This window comes from Pogoniulus pusillus, chromosome 15, assembly GCF_015220805.1.
Source record: "Pogoniulus pusillus isolate bPogPus1 chromosome 15, bPogPus1.pri, whole genome shotgun sequence".
Classification (NCBI taxonomy): Eukaryota; Metazoa; Chordata; class Aves; order Piciformes; family Lybiidae; genus Pogoniulus; species Pogoniulus pusillus.
The window spans coordinates 4,945,396-4,964,694 of record NC_087278.1 but is presented as its reverse complement, the minus strand read 5'-3'; the positions used below and the strand labels follow the sequence as shown (position 1 = coordinate 4,964,694).

Genomic DNA, 19,299 nt, shown 5'->3' with positions numbered 1-19,299 from the left:
CTGAGTCTAGTCTGGGTGATTTCATAAGAGTGGGGGGGTGGGTAACACCCAAACTGTCACAAGTCCCCATTGGACAGGTCACACACAAGTTACCTTGCAGAGAAAGAGATTTTAAATCAAATTAAACATATTACCTTTTTATAATAGGCATAAATAATTATTACATTAAAATTTCTCTGTGTTCTTACCTCTCCCACAACTTCTAACCTGCTGGCATCATCAGAGGTACTGGTCAAGTTACCATGGTGAAGCAAGGAGTCATCATCTTTGGAAGGGCTGTTCACACCTTCTAACTCATCAAAAAAAATGTTGACATCCTTAGCTACTACAAAAACAAAACCAAAAACAAGCATTAAAATCACTCAGGAACCAAATGCAGACACCAAGTGTAAGTAACACATCAGCCATTGCACTTTCCAGTTCTGGTATGGGTACACAGCAGTTAAAAGTCTGATGCACACTGGTGGAGCACTTTCTTCACCAGTGAGCTGCACAAAGACTTAGAGTGCCACAGCACTCCTGTGATGGCAAAGCAGCAGATTTCTGCCACAGCAGGTCATATATTAACTCTTTCCTCAGAAGCTGCTGGGGTAAGCAGATTAAACAATTCCCTCCTGGATTAGTAAAGGGTCTGAAAACTTCTTACAAAGAAGCAGGGGTTTAACCTGCTACATAAAATAGCAACTCAGAAATCACACAGACCTCTGGGGCAACCAGGGGCAGAAGACCTCCAATACATTACTTGAAAGGCACAGAGTAAATGAGTCATAGAATCATAGAATCAACCAGGTTGGAAGAGACCTCCAACATCATCCAGGCCAACCTAGCACCCAGCCCTAGCCAGTCAACCAGACCATGGCACTAAGTGCCTCAGCCAGGCTTTGCTTCAACACCTCCAGGGATGGTGACTCCACCACCTCCCTGGGCAGCCCATTCCAATGCCAATCACTCTCTCTGACAACAACTTCCTCCTAACATCCAGCCTAGACCTGCCCTGGCACAGCTTGAGACTGTGTCCCCTTGTTCTGTTGCTGGTTGCCTGGCAGAAGAGACCAACCCCACCTGGCTACAATGTCCCTTCAGGTAGTTGTAGACAGCAATGAGGTCTGGCCTGAGCCTCCTCTTCTCAGCTCCCTCAGCCTCTCCTCATAGGGTTTGTGTTCCAGGCCCCTCACCAGCTTCATTGCCCTTCTCTGGACACCTTCCAGCACCTCAACATCTCTCTTGAATTGAGGAGCCCAGAACTGGACACAGCACTCAAGGTGTGGCCTGACCAGTGCTGAGTACAGGGGCAGAAGAACCTCCCTTGTCCTACTGGCCACACTGTTCCTGATGCAGGCCAGGATGCCATTGGCTCTCTTGCCCACCTGGGCACACTGCTGGCTCATCTTCAGCCTACTCTCTATCAGTACCCTCAGGTCCCTTTCCTCCTGGCTGCTCTCCAGCCTATCAGTCCCCAGCCTGTAGTGCTGCTTGGGGTTGTTGTGGCCAAAGTGCAGAACCCTGCAATGAAAGGTCTAAAACTGAAAGTTCTGCCTGCATGCTGTCCTTGAGGGAATTTGAGCTGGCTATTTCCTGCCAGGAAGACTACCTTAGTGTAAGAGAGGAAGCCTCCAAGATGCCAGAATTGCTGCTTCCTAAAGTGCTATGCATGAAAACTCAAATACCTTTCTGCATCGTTTTGTACCATATTTATCTTTTTACAGCACCTCTTTGGATTTTTTTTTGCACTCAGTAAAATCTGACAGATGCAATTCATAGGATCACAGGATGTCAGGGGTTGGATGGGACCCAAAGGGATCATCGAGTCCAACTCCCCTGCCAGAGCAGGACAATACTACCTAACACAGACCACAGAGGAACACATCCAGACAGGCCTTGAAAGGCTCCAGAGAAGGAGACCCCACAACCTCTCTGGGCAGCCTGTGCCAGTGCTCTGTGATACTTACAGTAAAGAAGTTCCCCCTTGTGTTGAGGTGGAACCTCCTGTGCTGCAACTTACACCCATTGCTCCTTGTCCTATCCCAGGGAGCAGTGAGCAGAGCCTGTCCCCCACTCCTGGCAGCCTTCAGATACTTACAAACATTTATCAAATCCCCTCTCAGTCTTCTCTTCTCCAGACTAAGCAGCCCCAGGTCCCTCAGCCTCTCCTCATCAGCCATGCCCTCCTGTCCTTTAATCATCCTCATAGCCCTCCACTGGATCCTCTCCAGCAGATCCCTGTCCCTCTTCAACTGGGGAGCCCAAAACTGAACACAGTATTCAAGATGAGGTCTCACCAGGGCAGAGTAGAGGGGGAGGAGAACCTCCCTTGATCTGCTGGACACACTGCTCCTAATACACCCCAGGATCCCATTGGCCTTCTTGGCCACAAGGGCACATTGCTGTGCCATGGGTAACTTGTTAGCCACCAGGACCCCCAGGTCCCTCTCCACAGGGCTGCTCTCCAGCAGATCACCTCCCAGCCTGTACTGCTGCAGTTTGTTATTCCTCCCCAGATGCAAGACTCTGCACTTGTCCTTGTTGAGCTTCATCTGGTTCCTCTGTGCCCAGCTCTCAGTCTGTCCAGGTCTCTCTGGATGGCAGCACAGCCTTCAGCTGTATCAGCTGCTGGTTTGGGGCAGTGGAAGTCTTTGCTTCAGGAAGTCCATCCTATAGATACTGTGCAGCCCAGAACCTTTTATAATTCAAGAATGGGAGTTGTTGTTTCTCACTGTAAAAAACTGCTGGACTAAAATAAACCAAAACTGGAGAAGAGGGAAAAACCAGAGAGCACTGCATTGTGATTCTCAGCCTGCAATGAGTTTTCAAGCTACCATGGAAAGCTCCCAGTGAAACTTCAGACTCTTTTGGATTCCAGAGTTGCAAGAGTTTTGGATAGGGGGCTAGTTTCTTGTGCCTTCTGCTGTGGTTAACAAGAGCACAAGTCCTGAGATCATTCAACAGCTAGATTTAAGAAGGGTGAACCAAGCAATTCCTAGACCACAGCACATTAGACATAAAAAGAGATGGTTTGATACAGATCTAAGATACACAGACCTTCAGTTGTGACAAGCTCATCACTTCCACTCCCCCAAACCAGCAGCCAACGACTTTGGAACAGCTGTAACTTCAAACTCAGTCTTAGAGCCCAGGCTGCAGCATTTGCATGACTTTATGAGTTCAAGCATCCACCCAGGGGTGTAAAGAAAGGATTACATTAACAGCTATCTTAATATTTCTGATTACTTCTGCATGGGAAATAGATACTGCTGGAATCCTTAAGCACATATTTCAAACACGACTCTGACTCCTCTCATAGTAGATTTCTTACTGCTCTGCAATAACTCATGGCACTTTCTCAGAGATTTTAGTAATTCATACTCACTTATCACAGTATCACCAAGGTTGGAAGAGACCTCACAGATCATCAAGTCCAACCCTTTACCACAGAGCTCAAGGCCAGACCATGGCACCAAGTGCCACGTCCAGTCCTGCCTTGAACAGCTCCAGGGACGGCGACTCCACCACCTCCCCAGGCAGCCCATTCCAGTGTCCAATGACTCTCTCAGGGAAGAACTTTCTCCTCACCTCCAGCCTAAATTTCCCCTGGCATAGCCTGAGGCTGTGTCCTCTTGTTCTGGTGCTGGCCACCTGAGAGAAGAGAGCAACCTCCTCCTGGCCACAACCTCCCCTCAGGTAGTTGCAGACAGCAATAAGGTCTGCCCTGAGCCTCCTCTTCTGCAGGCTGCACACCCCCAGCTCCCTCAGCCTCTCCTCGTAGGGCTGTGCTCAAGGCCTCTCCCCAGCCTCGTCGCCCTTCTCTGGACACACTCAAGCATCTCAATGTCCCTCCTAAACTGGGGGGCCCAGAACTGAACACAGGACTCAAGGTGTGGTCTAACCAGTGCAGAGTACAGGGGCAGAATGACCTCCCTGCTCCTGCTGACCACACCATTCCTGATGCAGGCCAGGATGCCACTGGCTCTCTTGGCCACCTGGGCACACTGCTGGCTCATGTTCAAGCAGGTATCAATCAGCACCCCCAGATCCCTCTCTGTCTGGCTGCTCTCCAGCCACTCCGACCCCAGCCTGTATCTCTGCATGGGGTTGTTGTGGCCAAAGTGCAGCACCCTGCACTTGGAGCTACTGAACGCCATCCCCTTGGACTCTGCCCATCTGTCACCCTGCTCATTGCTTTTTATGCTCCCTCAGTTCAAATTCCAATTCACCTCAGCTGACTCTTCTAGCACAAGCCAAACTTTGCACCCAAGGACCCACTTACTTTCTTGTATTGCATTAAGAATTTCTGAAAAGTCCACATCTGTCTTCTGTATGTCTGGCTTTATCCATATTTGCGTCTCCAGCCGGTTAACCTGCAAATCCTCTCTTCCTTCTGAAGAAATTGAAGAGATTGATGGGGTTTGTAACAGTCTAGCAGAAAATCCAGCCAAGGGGCTTTCAGGTGAGGGAGCATACACACTGAAAAAAAACTACTTCTTTTTTTTTTTCCCCTCCAATAGAACTAATTTCACTTCAAACCAAGCAACTTTAGACGGAACACAGACTGGTTTAAAGCTAAACAGAATGAAACAACAGCCTCTGCTGTCAGCAGTGATGCAGAGTCCCCGCTGGCAAGTCCCTTGTTCAGGTGACCACATGCTGCCATGCCATGAGCATCCCCTCACCATACCATCTACAAAAGTAGAGAAGAGGGAAGAGGGTTGGTACAAATGACACAGCACTACAGGAACAACCAGGCTAAAATAAAACATACTAACACACAAAGGATGAATTCAATCTCAAGACAAACAGCAACCACTAGGACAAAAAGAGCACAGACAGCATCTTTCAGCCACAGGACACCATTAGTTCTCACATGCCAAGCTGATGGCATGCCATGGTCTAGGAAGTGCTTCAATACTGCAGTCAACTTCAAAAGGGGTCACAGAATCACAGAGTTTCTTAGATTGGCAAAGACCTTCAAGATCCTCGAGTCCAATCATTAATTTCACACTGACAAGTCCTTGACTAAACCAAATCCCTCAGCACAACAATACCAGTCACACTGGCTGCTGTTTAAAAGCACTGAAGAAGGAAGATATAAGCTAGTGGCTCACAGGGAATCTAAGTAGGCACAAGATCTGCCCACTTGTGTGCTCTTCCAATATGAATAAAGAAAGCAGAAGGTTTGAAAACACATCCTTTCCATATAGAGAAAAGCACACAAAGAGTAGACTGGAAAAGGAGGTGAGCAAGGAGGCTGAAGCTGCTGGCTACAGGGTACTTGGATGCAACCAAAGAAGGAGAGAGAGCTGCTAGGAGTATGGCTGGTTTTCAGAGTGGCAGCCTTTCACAAAGGCATCCATTAGAAGTGATGCTCTTGAGTAACTAATATACAGAATTAGCAAAGGGCTGCAGCAGTCAGGGAGAGATCTGAGAAAGGACTGCACAACAAAAAGGCCATGATGGAAGAGGAAACCTTCAGGTCATTTAGTCCATTACTGTGCCTTCACTACAGGCTATCATTCGTGCTTTTGATGGGAACATTTTCCTTTCTTCTCCCTATAACAAGCTAGTCTTATTTTGAATTCATTTCTAGTCCATTATATCTTCCCCTTCCCCTCACCAAACGACTATGTCACCCCAGCCTTGATAAGAGCTGCTAATTAATTCCTGGGTACAAAATTACTCAACCCTACTTCTCCACTTTTTGGAAATACAGTCCTCAAAATGGGTATAGGTACACCAGCTTCAGCCTTCTTTTTTATTTCTCAGTGTGAAAATACTATAACCCAAACCATCCCATGCTTGCCCCAGCATATTCTTTTGTTCCATAGCAAAGACCCACTGCTAACATCAGGCACAGCTCCTCTTGTAGATTCCTGTAAAGCAATCTGTCATAGCAGCAGCAGGAGTCAGCATTGAAGGATGCAGAACAAAGAGAATCTCTCAAGTGACACAGCTGATTATTCATATAATAGCAGCCTAGGGGAACCTGCAGATGGTCTCAGAAGTGGGAGCTAGGATTTGCCCCAGAAGAGAATCTAGGGACCAAGGAAGAATAGTGCAGCTGCTGGAAAAGCCTTGCAAATAACAGGGTGGGAGTAAGAGGAATAAGCAATAGACAGCAATTATTTTAAGGAGCTTTACCAGGGAAATGTCTTTGAGCTGCACCAGGGGAAATTAAGAGTGGATATTATGAACAATTTCTTTACCAAAAGGGTGGTCAGGCATTGGAACAGGCTACCCAGGGAGGTGGTGGAGTCACCATCCCTGGAAGTGTTCAAAAACCATGTAGACATGGCATTTTGGGACATAGTTTAGTGGTCATGATAGTGTTGGGTTGTTGACTGGACTTGATGACCTCAGAGGTATTTTCCAACTTTAATGATTCTATGATCATGCAATTCCTTGTTAAGTACTAAATGACCACTTCTAACCTACACCATTACATCCTCAAATCTACTAACCTTGCTCCTCCATTTCAATCCTGGTTAAAGCAAAGCAATGACACTACTGACAAGTAGAAAACAGTCTCTCTTCCCCCAACTCCCCCATACTTGTTGTACCCAAATCACTGCTCCTTAGAACTCATGAAACTAGCAGGATTCCTGCAGCACCTCCAACACTTCTGAACTAATGGAGCTAGGGTGAAAGAAAGTGACAGTCAGCCAGGAATGGAGGTCCTAAAGTGCTGATACCTGCTGGACCACAGGCCTGTTAAGAAAACAAAGCTGTTGGAGAATGTGCACAACCCATTTCCAAGCCACTTTATAATTAATGAAAAAAATTGTCTAGAAGGTGGACAAAAAAGGTCCAGGTTACATCTAACTGTTCAGATGGTGAAGCAAGACAAGTTTTGCTGCATTCAAGTCTCCTCCTGTATTCGACTCACTGGCAGTATGGGAGGCTTCCAGCCACCCACACAAGTCATGGTTTACATGCTTCTCTGATTCACAGTAGCCTTAACATCTGGCCTTACTGCACAAGTATCAGATCAACAACATCATCCAGACTGAGAGGTTGAGGGAGCTGGGGGTGTGCAGCCTGGAGGAGGCTCAAGACAGACCTCATTGCTGTCTACAACTACCTGGAGGGAGGCTGTAGCCAGGTGGGGGTTGGTCTCTTCTGACAGGCAAGCAGTAACAGAACAAGGGGACACAGTCTCAAGTTGTGCTGGGGGAGGTCTAGGCTGGATGTAAGGAGGAAGTTGTTGGCAGAGAGAGTGATTGGCATTGGAATGGGCTGCCCAGGGAGGTGGTGGAGTTGCTGTCCCTGGAGGTGTTGAAGAAAAGCCTGGATGAGGCACTTAGTGCCGTGGTTTAATTGACTGGATAGAGCTGGGTGCTAGGTTGGCCTGGATGAGCTTGGAGGTCTCTTCTGACCTGGCTGATTCTATGATTCCATGATTTCACTCAATTTTAGGGATAAAGTACCAAATACCTGTGATAAAATACATGGCTAATCACAAACTTGCCTTCACCAACACAAAAAGAAATGCATCTGCCAACAACATAGCTGTTAAATGACTGGTTGCAACGACTCCTCCTTCTCCTATGACCTTCATGGTTTCAATAAACACACTTGAATTGGGACACATTTCCTTCCACCCTCTTCCCTCTCCATCAATACTCACTTTGCAGGAGGGAGCACCACACATTTTAGCTGAAACAACCCCTGTGTGGTGGGTTGGGAGCTGGTGAAGTTAACGATTGATGATCTGCTGGCAGACAGAGGTTGCAGCCTAGGAGGTCTTTGCAAAAAGCCACAATGTTCTCTCCCATGTGCCACAGAAATTGATCTTTCTCTTAACACAGATGTTCACTACCACAAACCAAGATACTCTCTGATGTCATTGTTGCTACTGAGGGATTCCCATCCTGGCTTTAGCATTTCCTCCTTGCTTTAGCATTTCCTTCTTGCTTTAGCAACTGCTGATTTAAGCTTTATAAGTGACACTGAGTAAACCCTAAGCAATATTGTCTGGAAGGTTGGGAGGGAAAGACTCTCTTTGCATAGAAACATGAAAAACAAATGAGCACAAGAGTGAATTAAATATTAGATCTATCAATTAAAAGCTCAGTCTGAGATTTTTCACAGCCTACTGAGATGTTTTAGTTCAACTGAAGCCCCATTCTGAACAAGCTCATGGCATTCACTCTGATTTGCTCATTGGAAGTAGTGCATAAACCAGCATACTCTTATTTGTTTTGAAGGGTTTCTACTAATCAGGTTAGGAAAACAAAGGAGGTTATAAAAAGGCATTTCAGGTTTAGAGGCTGAGCAAGGTAGCTCGTTCAAAAGCAGCATTTTAACATACTTCTGAATAGTGAAGCGATCAGGTTTCAGAGAAGCAAATTATGCAGCAAGGCAGTTACAATGGTACTAATGTTACATAAAGGCATTGCCACTGTGGTGAGAGAGATTTTCTATCTTCTTAGTGGGAATGCAAAGTGAAGGATGTGAGAACAGAGTGAAAAAGAATAACAACAGATGGATCCTGACCTTGGTTCCCACCGGCTGCTGGCTGCCTTATCTCAGAAGGGACAGATAACGGACACCTCGTTAATGAGGTGTGCTAGTTTGAAGCAGGCTAGAACGTTTTGGTGAGAAGAACTAGATCATAGGCTGAGAAAGGAAAGCAATGGTGATGTCTACTCCCCTCAGAGTCTTGCTGAAGAAGAAAGGAAAACATAGATAACACTCTCACCATTTTGTATCACTCTGCCTTGAGCTTCTGACTGAGCTGCATCTCCCTAACCTCACCTTCCACTCACCTTTGCTTCTTAATCTCTTGGCTGAACCTCCATTCTTCCTTAGGACTGGGGTGAGGTTGACAGGGGCAGGGGGAAGGTGCAGGGGTGGTTGAGAGCCCTTCCTGGGGACTCAGGTTTCTGGGAGGGGAGTTGTGTTTCTGTATTACTTTTACCTTGTCTATTTCTGTCTATAACTGTATATACTGTAAATAGCTGCTTGCATATTGTGCTAGCTGTAAATAAATAGCTTCATTTGTATTCCCAGAGCCAACTGAGCCTAGTCTGGCTGACTTCTAAAGTGTGGGGGGGGGCAGGGAACACCCAAACCATCACATGAGGAAAACAAGGCATGGTTAATGCAGATGGGGTGGGGTGTCCTTGACTAATCATGCCAATGTGTAGGCATGTGCTCTACTGGCCAAGTGTATATATACTCGAGCTGTAACACAATCAAACTGTCTCTGGCATAATTCACATTGAATCATCTGGAGTCCTGCATGGCAAGGTCTTGGTCACACTGCTCTGCAGGCTCCTGCAGCAAGCAACCGTAACAAGCAGCACAGTCTGCACCTGAGTGAAGAACACACTCAGGTGCTTTGCAAGATAAGGCCTTGTTGCCTGCATTTGATATTTAAACAGTTAGGATAATCAGCTTTGTAAGCCTTTACAAGCAAAGGTCTATTTTTCTTGCACAGTAAACATCTGGAAAACCTGCCTATTTATAGAAACATGCTGTGGTGTGCAAAGCCACATCTGGAGGTGGATAACCCTCACACTGTGGTGTGCATAGCCACATCTGGAGGTGGATAACCCTCACACTGTGGTGTGCAAAGCCACATCTGGAGGTGGATAACCCTCACATTGTGGTGCGCAAACCCACATCTGGAGGTGGATAACCCTCACACTGTGGTGTGCAAAGCCACATCTGGAGGTGGATAACCCTCACACTGTGGTGTGCAAAGCCACATCTGGAGGTGGATAACTAAAGGGTTGGACTCGATGATCTGTGAGGTCTCTTCCAACCCTGATGATACTATGATACTGTGGTGTGCAAAGCCACATCTGGAGGTGGATAACCCTCACATTGTGGTGTGCAAAGCCACATCTGGAGGTGGATAACCCTCACATTGTGGTGTGCAAAGCCACATCTGGAGGTGGATAACCCTCACACTGTGGTGTGCAAAGCCACATCTGGAGGTGGATAACCCTCATACTGTGGTGTGCAAAGACACATCTGGAGGTGGATAACCCTCACATTGTGGTGTGCAAAGCCACATCTGGAGGTGGATAACCCTCACACTGTGGTGTGCAAAGCCACATCTGGAGGTGGATAACCCTCACATTGTGGAGTGCAAAGCCACATCTGGAGGTGGATAACCCTCACACTGTGGTATGCAAAGCCACATCTGGAGGTGGATAACCCTCACACTGTGGTGTGCAAAGCCACATCTGGAGGTGGATAACCCTCACACTGTGGTGTGCAAACCCACATCTGGAGGTGGATAACCCTCACACTGTGGTCTGAAATGGAGAATGAGCACTTGGGTCCACAGAACACAAGTTTTAGTATTTAGCATCAAAGTAAAGCATCTAAAACAAAGCTGATGGAACAAGTCCTGCTGTTCCTTGTTGCACACTAAAAGCCTGACATTTACTCCATGTTTTTAATGAACATGTGAGAGCTGATCTTTGCAATTCACTAAGGCAGCCTGGGCCTTTTGAAGAGTCTTACCACTTAGGTTATGCTCACTGATCAGAATAGAAACACTTGCCTTGGTTGCTTTCTGAAACCTCAGTCCCTTTTCTTTGCCCTCTCTTATTCCCAATTAACTCAGCAGGGGAAAACAAATGTTTTGTCTCCAGATCTAGAAGTCTCTGTAGAGAGAAATTCACTGCTTCAAAGGCTCTTTCTGAAAAAGCAGCAAGCCAGAGATTCCTATCAGTAAAGTGAGCTTATTCCTGATTTAGTTCTAAAAACTCATCCTGGCAGCAAACAGATGCTTGCAGCATGGCTGTGCTTTAGCTTGGACATTAAATATGAGCAGCAAGGGTAGATGCTCAGGGCAATGTTTAGCTAAAGCAAATACAATTCTAACACGAGAATTTTTGTTTTGCTGTGTTAAGTATTGCCTGTAGTTTCTCCAGATAGGTTGCTCCTTTTCACCAGAGCTGCTTTAAAGCAAGCAGAAATCTGTTGCACAGGGTAGCCCTTTCACTGAAGGCAAAACCAAGTCAATGTGGGGTAAAGAATCACCCCTGCAGGCACACTTTCTGCTGGCTTCTGAGAGGACTAGGAACCACAGACTCACAGAACACCAGGGGCTGGAAGGGACCTTAAAGGATCACCTAGTCCAAACCCCTGCCAGAGCAGGAGCACCTATACCAGATCAGACAGGAACATCTCCTGGCAGGTTTTGAAGATCTCCAGAGAGGGAGACTCCACAACCCCCTTGGGCAGCCTGTTCCAGTGCTCTGTCACCCTCACAGGGAAAAAAATCCTCTTCCTGTTTACACAAAACTTCCTGATTCAACTTCCACCTATTGCCCCTTGCCCTGTCATTGGAATCAGTCAGGGTTGGAAGGGACCACAAGGATCAGCCAGTTCCAACCCCCCTGCCATGCCCATGGACACCCTACCCTAGATCAGGCTGGCCACAGCCTCATCCAGCCTGGCCTTAAACACCTCCAGCCATGGGGCCTCAAGCACCTCCCTGGGCAACCCATTCCAGGCTCTCACCACTCTCATGCTCAACAACTTCCTCCTCATGTCCAGCCTGAACCTGCCCATCTTCAGCTTTGCTCCATTCCCCCTAGTCCTGTCACTCCCCAATAGCCTAAAAAGTCCCTCCCCAGCTTTTTTGTAGACTTCCTTCAGATACTGAAAGGCTACAGGAAGGTCACCTGGGAGCCTCCTCTTCTGCAGCCTGAACATAGAATTGTAGACTCGTAGAACCAACCAGGTTGGAAGAGACCTCCAAGATCATCCAGTCCAACCTAGCACCCAGCCCTATGCAGTCAACTAGACCATGGCACTAAGTGCCCCATAGAGTCTTTTCTTGAAGACCTCCAGGCACGGTGCCTCCACCACCTCCCTGGGCAGCCCATTCCAATGCCAATCACTCTCTCTGCCAACAACTTCCTCCTAACATCCAGCCCAGACCTGCCCTGGCACAACTTGAGACTGTGTCCCCTTGTTCTGTTGCTGCTTGACTGGCAGAAGAGACCAACCCCACCTGGCTACAGCCTCCCTTCAGGTAGTTGTAGACAGCAGTGAGGTCACCCCTGAGCCTCCAAGATAAACAACCCCAGCTCCCTCAGCCTCTCCTCATAGGGTTTGTGTTCCAGGCCTTTCACTCCAATAGCCTGAACTCCCTTTCAGTCTGTCCTCACAGCAGAGCTGCTGCAGCCCTCTGAGCATCCCAGTGGCCCTTCTCTGGACACACTCCACTATGTCCACATCCTTCTTGTAATGAGGGCTCCAGAACTGGATGCAGTACTCCAGGTGAGGTCTCACTAGAGTAGAGTAGAGGGGGAGAATCACCTCCCTTGACCCTTGACATTTCTCTCAATGCAGCCCAGGATCTAATAACATCTCCCACTAGGTAGAAAACACCATTTAGCTTCATAGTTTCACTGATTATGGATAAATGATGCCTGCATTTTAGTGTCTGAGAATCAAAACCTGAGTGTTAAAGGGGGAAAAAAGGCCTCTTTAGTTTTGAACATTGTTGGAGTAAACACACAGAGCTAACTTAATTTTCCATAATGAGGGTTAGGAAAACAAAGAACAAAGAAAAGGTCAACCCCCCAAATCATTCTTCTTAGCATGAAGAACCTGCCTTGATAGGTGTCTCTGCCCATGGTCATGTCAAGGGTATGGTAACAACAATACTGCAATTATTTTTGCAAGGCAACTGAAAATAGCTTCCTTTTGTTTTGCAACACTCTTTAAAGCATGACATGCTTTTAATTATGTTAATATCAACTCTTTTCTTATCTTCCAGAAGCAGCAGTGGTGAAAGGGAGAGTTCTAAGCACTCAATACAACTAATCTTATCACAGACTCCAATATTTTGAAAGCAAATGGTGTCCATTCTCCCCTCCCATCAAACCCTGACTGGCACCAGACACAGAGAATTCCACTCAGCCAATTCATTACAGACAGGTGGGAAGCCACAAAATCACAGAACTTTAGAGGTAGGTTGGAAGGGAGCTCCAGAGATCACTGAGTCCAACCTCCCTGCCAAGGCAGGACCCCCTAGAGCAGTTCACACAGGAATACATCCAGGCAGATTTTGGAAGTCTCCAGAGAAGGAGACTCCACAACCTCTCAGAACAGCCTGTTCCAGGGCTCTGTCACTCTCACTGTAAAGAAGTTTCTCCTCATGATGAGGTGAAACCTTCTCTGTTCCAGTTTGTAGCTGTTACTCCTTGGCTGCTGACCACCAAAAAGAGTTTGACCTCATCCACTTGACACTCACCCCTCTGATATTTGTTTATGTTTATCTTCTCTCAGTCTTCTCTTCTGCAGACTAAACAGCCCCCAGGGCTCTCAGTCTCTCTTTGTAGGGGAGATGCTCAAGTTCCCCAGTTACCCTTGTGGCTCTCCACTGGACTCTTCCCAGCAGGTCCCAGTCTCTCCTGAACTTGGGAGCCCAAAACTGGACACAGTATTCCGGATGTGGTCTCACTAGGGCAGAGTAGTGGGGGAGAAGACCCCTCTAGATCTGCTGGACACACTTTTCCTGATGCACCCCAGGCTGCCATTGGCTCTCTTGGCCACATGGGCACAAGTCCTACATGCTTGGCCTTTCTCATGCTATGTGTGCCCTTTCCATGGAGAACTCCATGCCAAATGGATGGACAGCCCTTGTGCAAAGCCATACACTAAAAATGCCCTCTACTGCCCAAACAGCCTCAACACCTGGATACGAGGACAGGGTCCTGCTAGCTCTTAATTCCTGCATTTCTAACTCAATCACCATCCAGAAAGAACTGTGGTCATGAGAACAGTCAAATCCACCAACACTGTACTATTACCATCCAGAGTGATGCATCTCTTGAACAGCAAGCTCAGAAGAAACCTGATAATCCCATCTCCCATGTGGACAAGCACCCAAACTGGACTCCTTCATTTTCCACCCATGCTCAGAAGGAAGCCTCAATATTCTGAGAGCTGGAATGACCCAAATGGCCACACAGAAGCCCCAAGCATATCATGTCTCATATTCCTGTGCTTAATATTTCCAATGACCTGTCTCCATGTACCCCTCTGCAGATCCTTACACAAGTAGCAGAGGGACAGTGTTGCACAACAAGCCTCTGGAAGCACTTTTCTTCACTCATAGTACAGACAGGGCACCAAAATGTATGGCCTCCTACTGGGAACAAAGATATTCTTTTCAAGTGCCACAATGCCTGGAACAGAAATGCACAGGGGAGTCTGAAAATGGCACAAAGCCACAGCGTGTAACTAGGCAGAGACACTTCTGCAGAGCTGTGGGCTGCAAATAAGAGTCTAGAAAGACATCTGAGATCTAAATGAACCAAACAATTCAGTCTGTTTCCTATTACTCTCATTTATCTGAAAACAACAGCAAGAATGACTGTCTTCTTAGTTCCACCTCCTCTTAGCTGTGATTTTAGATGTGTGCTTGCAGCAAGCAAAGATCACTATTGCCTATGTTCAACCACTTGTCCATGCTTGACAAACCTAACTGCTTCTGACTGATACATCTCTTAGTTACCATCTACCCTCAACGATATCAGGAGCTGTTAACAGGCAATTTTAAAGGGGAGAGTGTGCTAGCTTGAAGCTAGCTGGAATGTTTTGGTGGGAAGAATTAGGTTACAGGCTGTGAAAAGGAAACAATGCTGATGTCTGCTTCACTCATAGGCTTGCTGAGATGTATAGAAACAAGGACACACACATAGATACCAGAGTTGTTCTCTGGCTTGGGCTGCCTCCCTTTTCTCTCTAACCTGCTGTCTGTGTAACTAATCCTTCTGCTTCCTAATCCCCTTAGCCAATTCTCCAAACTCACCTTGAATGTAAGGCAAACTCTGGGATAAGGTAGAGGGGTGGAAAGGAGGTGGAAGGGTGGTTGGGAGCCCCTCCTGGGGACTCTGGTTTCTGGGAGGGCTGTTTCTGTATTGCCTTTAACTTGTGTATTTCTGTCCATAGCTGCATAGATTGCAAATACCTGCTTGTATATTGAGCTAAGCTGTAAATATAAAGCTTCATTCCTTAACTTCCAGCTTGGCTGAGTCTAGTCTGGGTGATTTCATAAGAGTGGGGGGGCAGGTAACACCCAAACCATCACAGAGAGGAAGAAAACATTTGCTGAATAGTCTGTTCACTGCAAAAAGCTTCTCAAATCAGCAGTTCACTGATCAGAGAAGTTGACTGCTTGGGGATAAGAGGCATGACCTAGTAGATAAACTCAGGCTACCAAAGTATTATTTCATTACAACATGAGGCATCAAGCTTTTACAAGCTACCAGATGTCTCTTCCAGGTGGATTTTAATGTAGCAACCAATTATACAGACTCACATCATGCTGTAGCCCATCACTGTCTTCATGATCTGAACACATCCTGGTAATTAATTCCTGCAAAATGTACCAGCAGCTAAACCATTTTAGGAACTTTCACTCTCCTGAGATGACTGAGGCAGGGGATGTGAAAATGGTTATCCTGAAAGCAGGATAGCAGAACAAATGTCCATGAGGAGAGGGATCCTATTTCTGACAGTAGATATGAACAGGGCACATTCATTCTGTTCCCAGTCTGCCCCTTAGAGCTTTCAGACATTTATACATTTCCTGGAGGTGTTCAAAAAAAAGCCTGGATGAGGCACTCAGTGTCAATGTCTGGTTGATTGGAAAGGGCTGGGTGCTAGGTTGGACTGGATGGTCTTGGAGGTCTCTTCCAACCTGGTTGATTCTTGGAGATTTCATCTAGATGATGGTGATTGATGCCTACCAATGCCCCTTTCCTCTACAAGTCTATTCCTGTCACTTTGCAGCTAACAGGTAACCACCACATTCTTTCCTCCCATGCTTACTTCTCATTTGCAGCTCTCATGAGTCAGTGGTCCTGCTCCTTGGCTACAGTGCCATCACCATGGCCCTAATCTGGGTGTTAAGTCCAGAATTTCACTGTCACCACAAAACCTTTCTTTAGTTTTTGGTAAGAGCTATCATGCTGACTCTACAAAACAAACCTTCCTGTACAGAAACAAAACATGGAGCAGTAAATCCCATCCTAGTCTATCATAGGGAGGGGACATAGTTCCAGTCTCTATCAGTCTAGGGGTGTGGAGACCTAATTAGGGAGACACTAAGATGAATGTAATCATTCAGTTACAAATTGGAGCTGAAGAATGAAGGTAATATTTATACACTGTGCAAAACTCCTGCCTCAGACATTTGTGTAGCTGGCCTTATACAGCTCTGCAACCTCCTGGAAGTACCAAGGGCTGCTAAAAGAGCCATTAAAATGCACAAACTGGTTTTGGGCTGTTCACAGGGAATGTCTACCCAAGACAGATCACTTTCAGTAATTGGCATTAAACTGAGTTGCCTTCACAAGGCAGTAGGAGAACATCCAAATAGCCAAGGATCATAATTTTTGAGTGTTCTGGCAGCACAAAAGACCTTGAAGGTATTTGCAGTTTTGGTGACCCTGAAATAAACTTCTTTGTTTCATCAAAGTGCAGGTTACCACTTAATGCCATCAGTCCAACAGGAGCTGAATTCCTTTCCTGCGCTAGGTGCATTGCTAAAGCAAGGTTGAGATTAAGTAACAAACTTCAGTGCCACCTCCCTTTGGTCTTTTTGTTTTAAGTACCCTGCATGTTATCAGTAATGAAGACCTCAAAAATGCACATACTTTGTGCTCCATTGGGCCCCTGAAGCTCAGCATGGCACAGAACTGCATCCCCCAAGGATGGGTCTAGCAAATATTGCACCTCTGAAGCTTAGCATGGCACAGAACTGCATCCTCCGAGGAGGGATCTAGCAAATATTGGGCCTCTGAAGCTTAGCATGGCACAGAACTCCATCCCCCAAGGATGGGTCTAGCAAATATTACAGTATCACAGTATCATCAGGGTTGGAAGAGACCTCACAGATCATCAAGTCCAACCCTTTACCACAGAGCTCAAGGCTAGACCATGGCACCAAGTGCCACGTCCAATCCTGCCTTGAACAGCTCCAGGGACAGCGACTCCACCATCTCCCCAGGGCCTCTGAAGCTTAGCATGGCACAGAACTACATCCCCCAAGGATGGGTCTAGCAAATATTTGGCCTCTGAAGCTTAGCATGGCACACAACTGCATCCCTCAAGGATGGGTCTAGCAAATATTGGGCCTCTGAAGCTTAGCATGGTGCAGAACTGCATCCCCCAAGGATGGGTCTAGCAAATATTGCACCTCTGAAGCTTAGCATGGCACAGAACTGCATTCCCCAAGGATGGGTCTAGCAAATATTGCACCTCTGAAGCTTAGCATGGCACAGAACTGCATCCCTCAAGGATGGGTCTAGCAAACATTGGACCTCTGAAGCTTAGCATGGTGCAGAACTGCATCCCCCTAGGATGGGTCTAGCAAATATTGGGCCTCTGTGGAGCACACAGAGGACACTTCTGATTTCCTAGATATTCAGCTACTCGAGACACAATGAAGAGCAGCTGCCTGCACAGCCCAAAGGGAGTTCTCTCCAAAAAATGATGCCACCTTTCCTTTGCTGCTGCTCTTATACCTGCTGCAAGCAGTGACTTTAGTGCAGCTCTGTGGGGCTTGTTTGGCACCACAGCACATTACACTGGTTGGAACTTCTAGTGAGTTCCCATGCTTGGATGCACTCATCTGTGCACCATCAACTCCCCCAGGAGGCACACAGACACAGCCTCCCCTTTTTCTCTTTTGTATTACTAACTCTAAAAGGTCTGCCTTCATTTTGTGGTTTCAGAAGGAAGCAGAAGGCTGGGTGACAGGGAAGAAGCTTTGTTAGCTTTTGGACTGGAAAAAAACCCTTTTGTGGAAATTCATATTGCTGCATAGCCCTGTTAGAGTCAAATCCCTTTTCTGATCTTAAAAGCATCTGTGGCAAAGCAGAAGCCAGCTTGTTCCATCTCCTGACAATCTACCTGCACAACTTTCCTTGGAATAGATGGAACTCATTTTACATTAGAAATAGAGGCTTATGTAATACTAAGTTGCCTTGAAGCAAGAACAACAGAGCTAAGAAAAAGCCACATTTTCCAGTCAAGCATTGCAGCAGTATAATAACTGATTATTCAAAGTCTCTCTCATTGCATCTTGAATAATAAACCATCTTTCAAATGGCTCATCACTTCCTCAGAAGCATGGCAAAAATGTGTATATGTTGCCTGTTTTCTTCAGCAAGAGCTGAAGTGGTCAAGGATTTTCTCAGCAGTTATAAAGAAAATGATGGTACCCTGGTCTCAGGACATCAAAACCTTGCTTTAGGATCTGTGACACCGGTGCCAAGCAACACCTGGCTGCTTGATCCTGCTTTGGGCATGTTTTCTCTTGAGAGGAGAAGGGGGAAGGGAATGAAGAATCATAGAAGCAACCAGCATGGAAGAGACCTGCAAGATCATGCAGGCCAACCTAGCACCCAGCCCTAGCCAGTCAACCAGACCATGGCACAATGATAGAATCTACCAGCATGGAAGAGACCTGCAAGATCATGCAGGCCAACCTAGCACCCAGCCCTAGCCAGTCAACCAGACCATGGCACAATGATAGAATCTACCAGCATGGAAGAGACCTCCAAGATCATCCAGGCCAACCTAGCACCCAGCCCTAGCCAGTCATCTAGACCATGGCACAATGATAGAATCTACCAGCATGGAAGAGACCTCCAAGATCATCCAGTCCAACCTAGCACCCAGCCCTAACCAGTCAACCAGACCATGGCACAATGATAGAATCAACCAGCATGGAAGAGACCTCCAAGCTCATCCAGGCCAACCTAGCACCCAGCCCTAGCCAGTCAACCAGACCATGGCACTAAGTGCCTCATCCAGGCTTTTCTTGAACACCTCCAGGGATGTGACTCCACCACCTCCCTGGGCAGCCCAAAGTACATCCACAGAGTGGCATTTTGCAGTCCTCATGAGGCAACTGCATGTAGGAAAGCAGCAACAGCTTTGGCAGCCAAAATCTGGAGGGAAGGCATCCTGATTTGAAAGTAACCATACGTAACTGATTGCAGGAGCAGATGCAAGATCACTTTGCAACAGAGGATAGGAGACTGATCAAAGCAGAAAGGGAAGAAAAGCAGGCTTTGAAAACAGGTGAGGTTAAAAATACACACTGCAGAGAAACAGAACACTCTCAAAGCCATCACTTAAAATAACTAATATGGGTTTTTAAGCCCCTTACTGAGAGCATGCACAGGCCCCAGGTAGGATCAGTGCTTGTATGTGTCATGTACAGCACAAATAGGATCATAGAAAGGTAGAGGTTGGAAGGGACCTCTGGAGATCATCAAATCAAATACAGAAGGATGCAAATTTCTTTCTGAATAG

At 46.7% G+C, this 19,299-nt stretch overlaps 1 protein-coding gene across 6 annotated transcripts in view; it reads right to left on the bottom strand.

Moving 5' to 3' along the window:
* Positions 1–19,299, bottom strand: part of ANO4 (anoctamin 4) — a 231,837-nt gene that overhangs the window by 111,081 nt on the left and 101,457 nt on the right. For 5 of the 6 annotated variants that reach the window (XR_010304974.1, XM_064155007.1, XM_064155008.1 and 2 more), the window contains 2 exons: positions 4,265–4,375; positions 189–325 (listed from right to left, as the gene is read on the bottom strand). Coding sequence is in view for 5 of the 6 variants with exons in the window: in XM_064155007.1 (XP_064011077.1) it covers positions 189–325; positions 4,265–4,375 (248 nt within the window). In the remaining variant the exon portion in view is untranslated. The remainder of the gene's footprint in view (positions 1–188; positions 326–4,264; positions 4,376–19,299) is intronic. The other variant, XM_064155009.1, reaches the window with a different exon arrangement.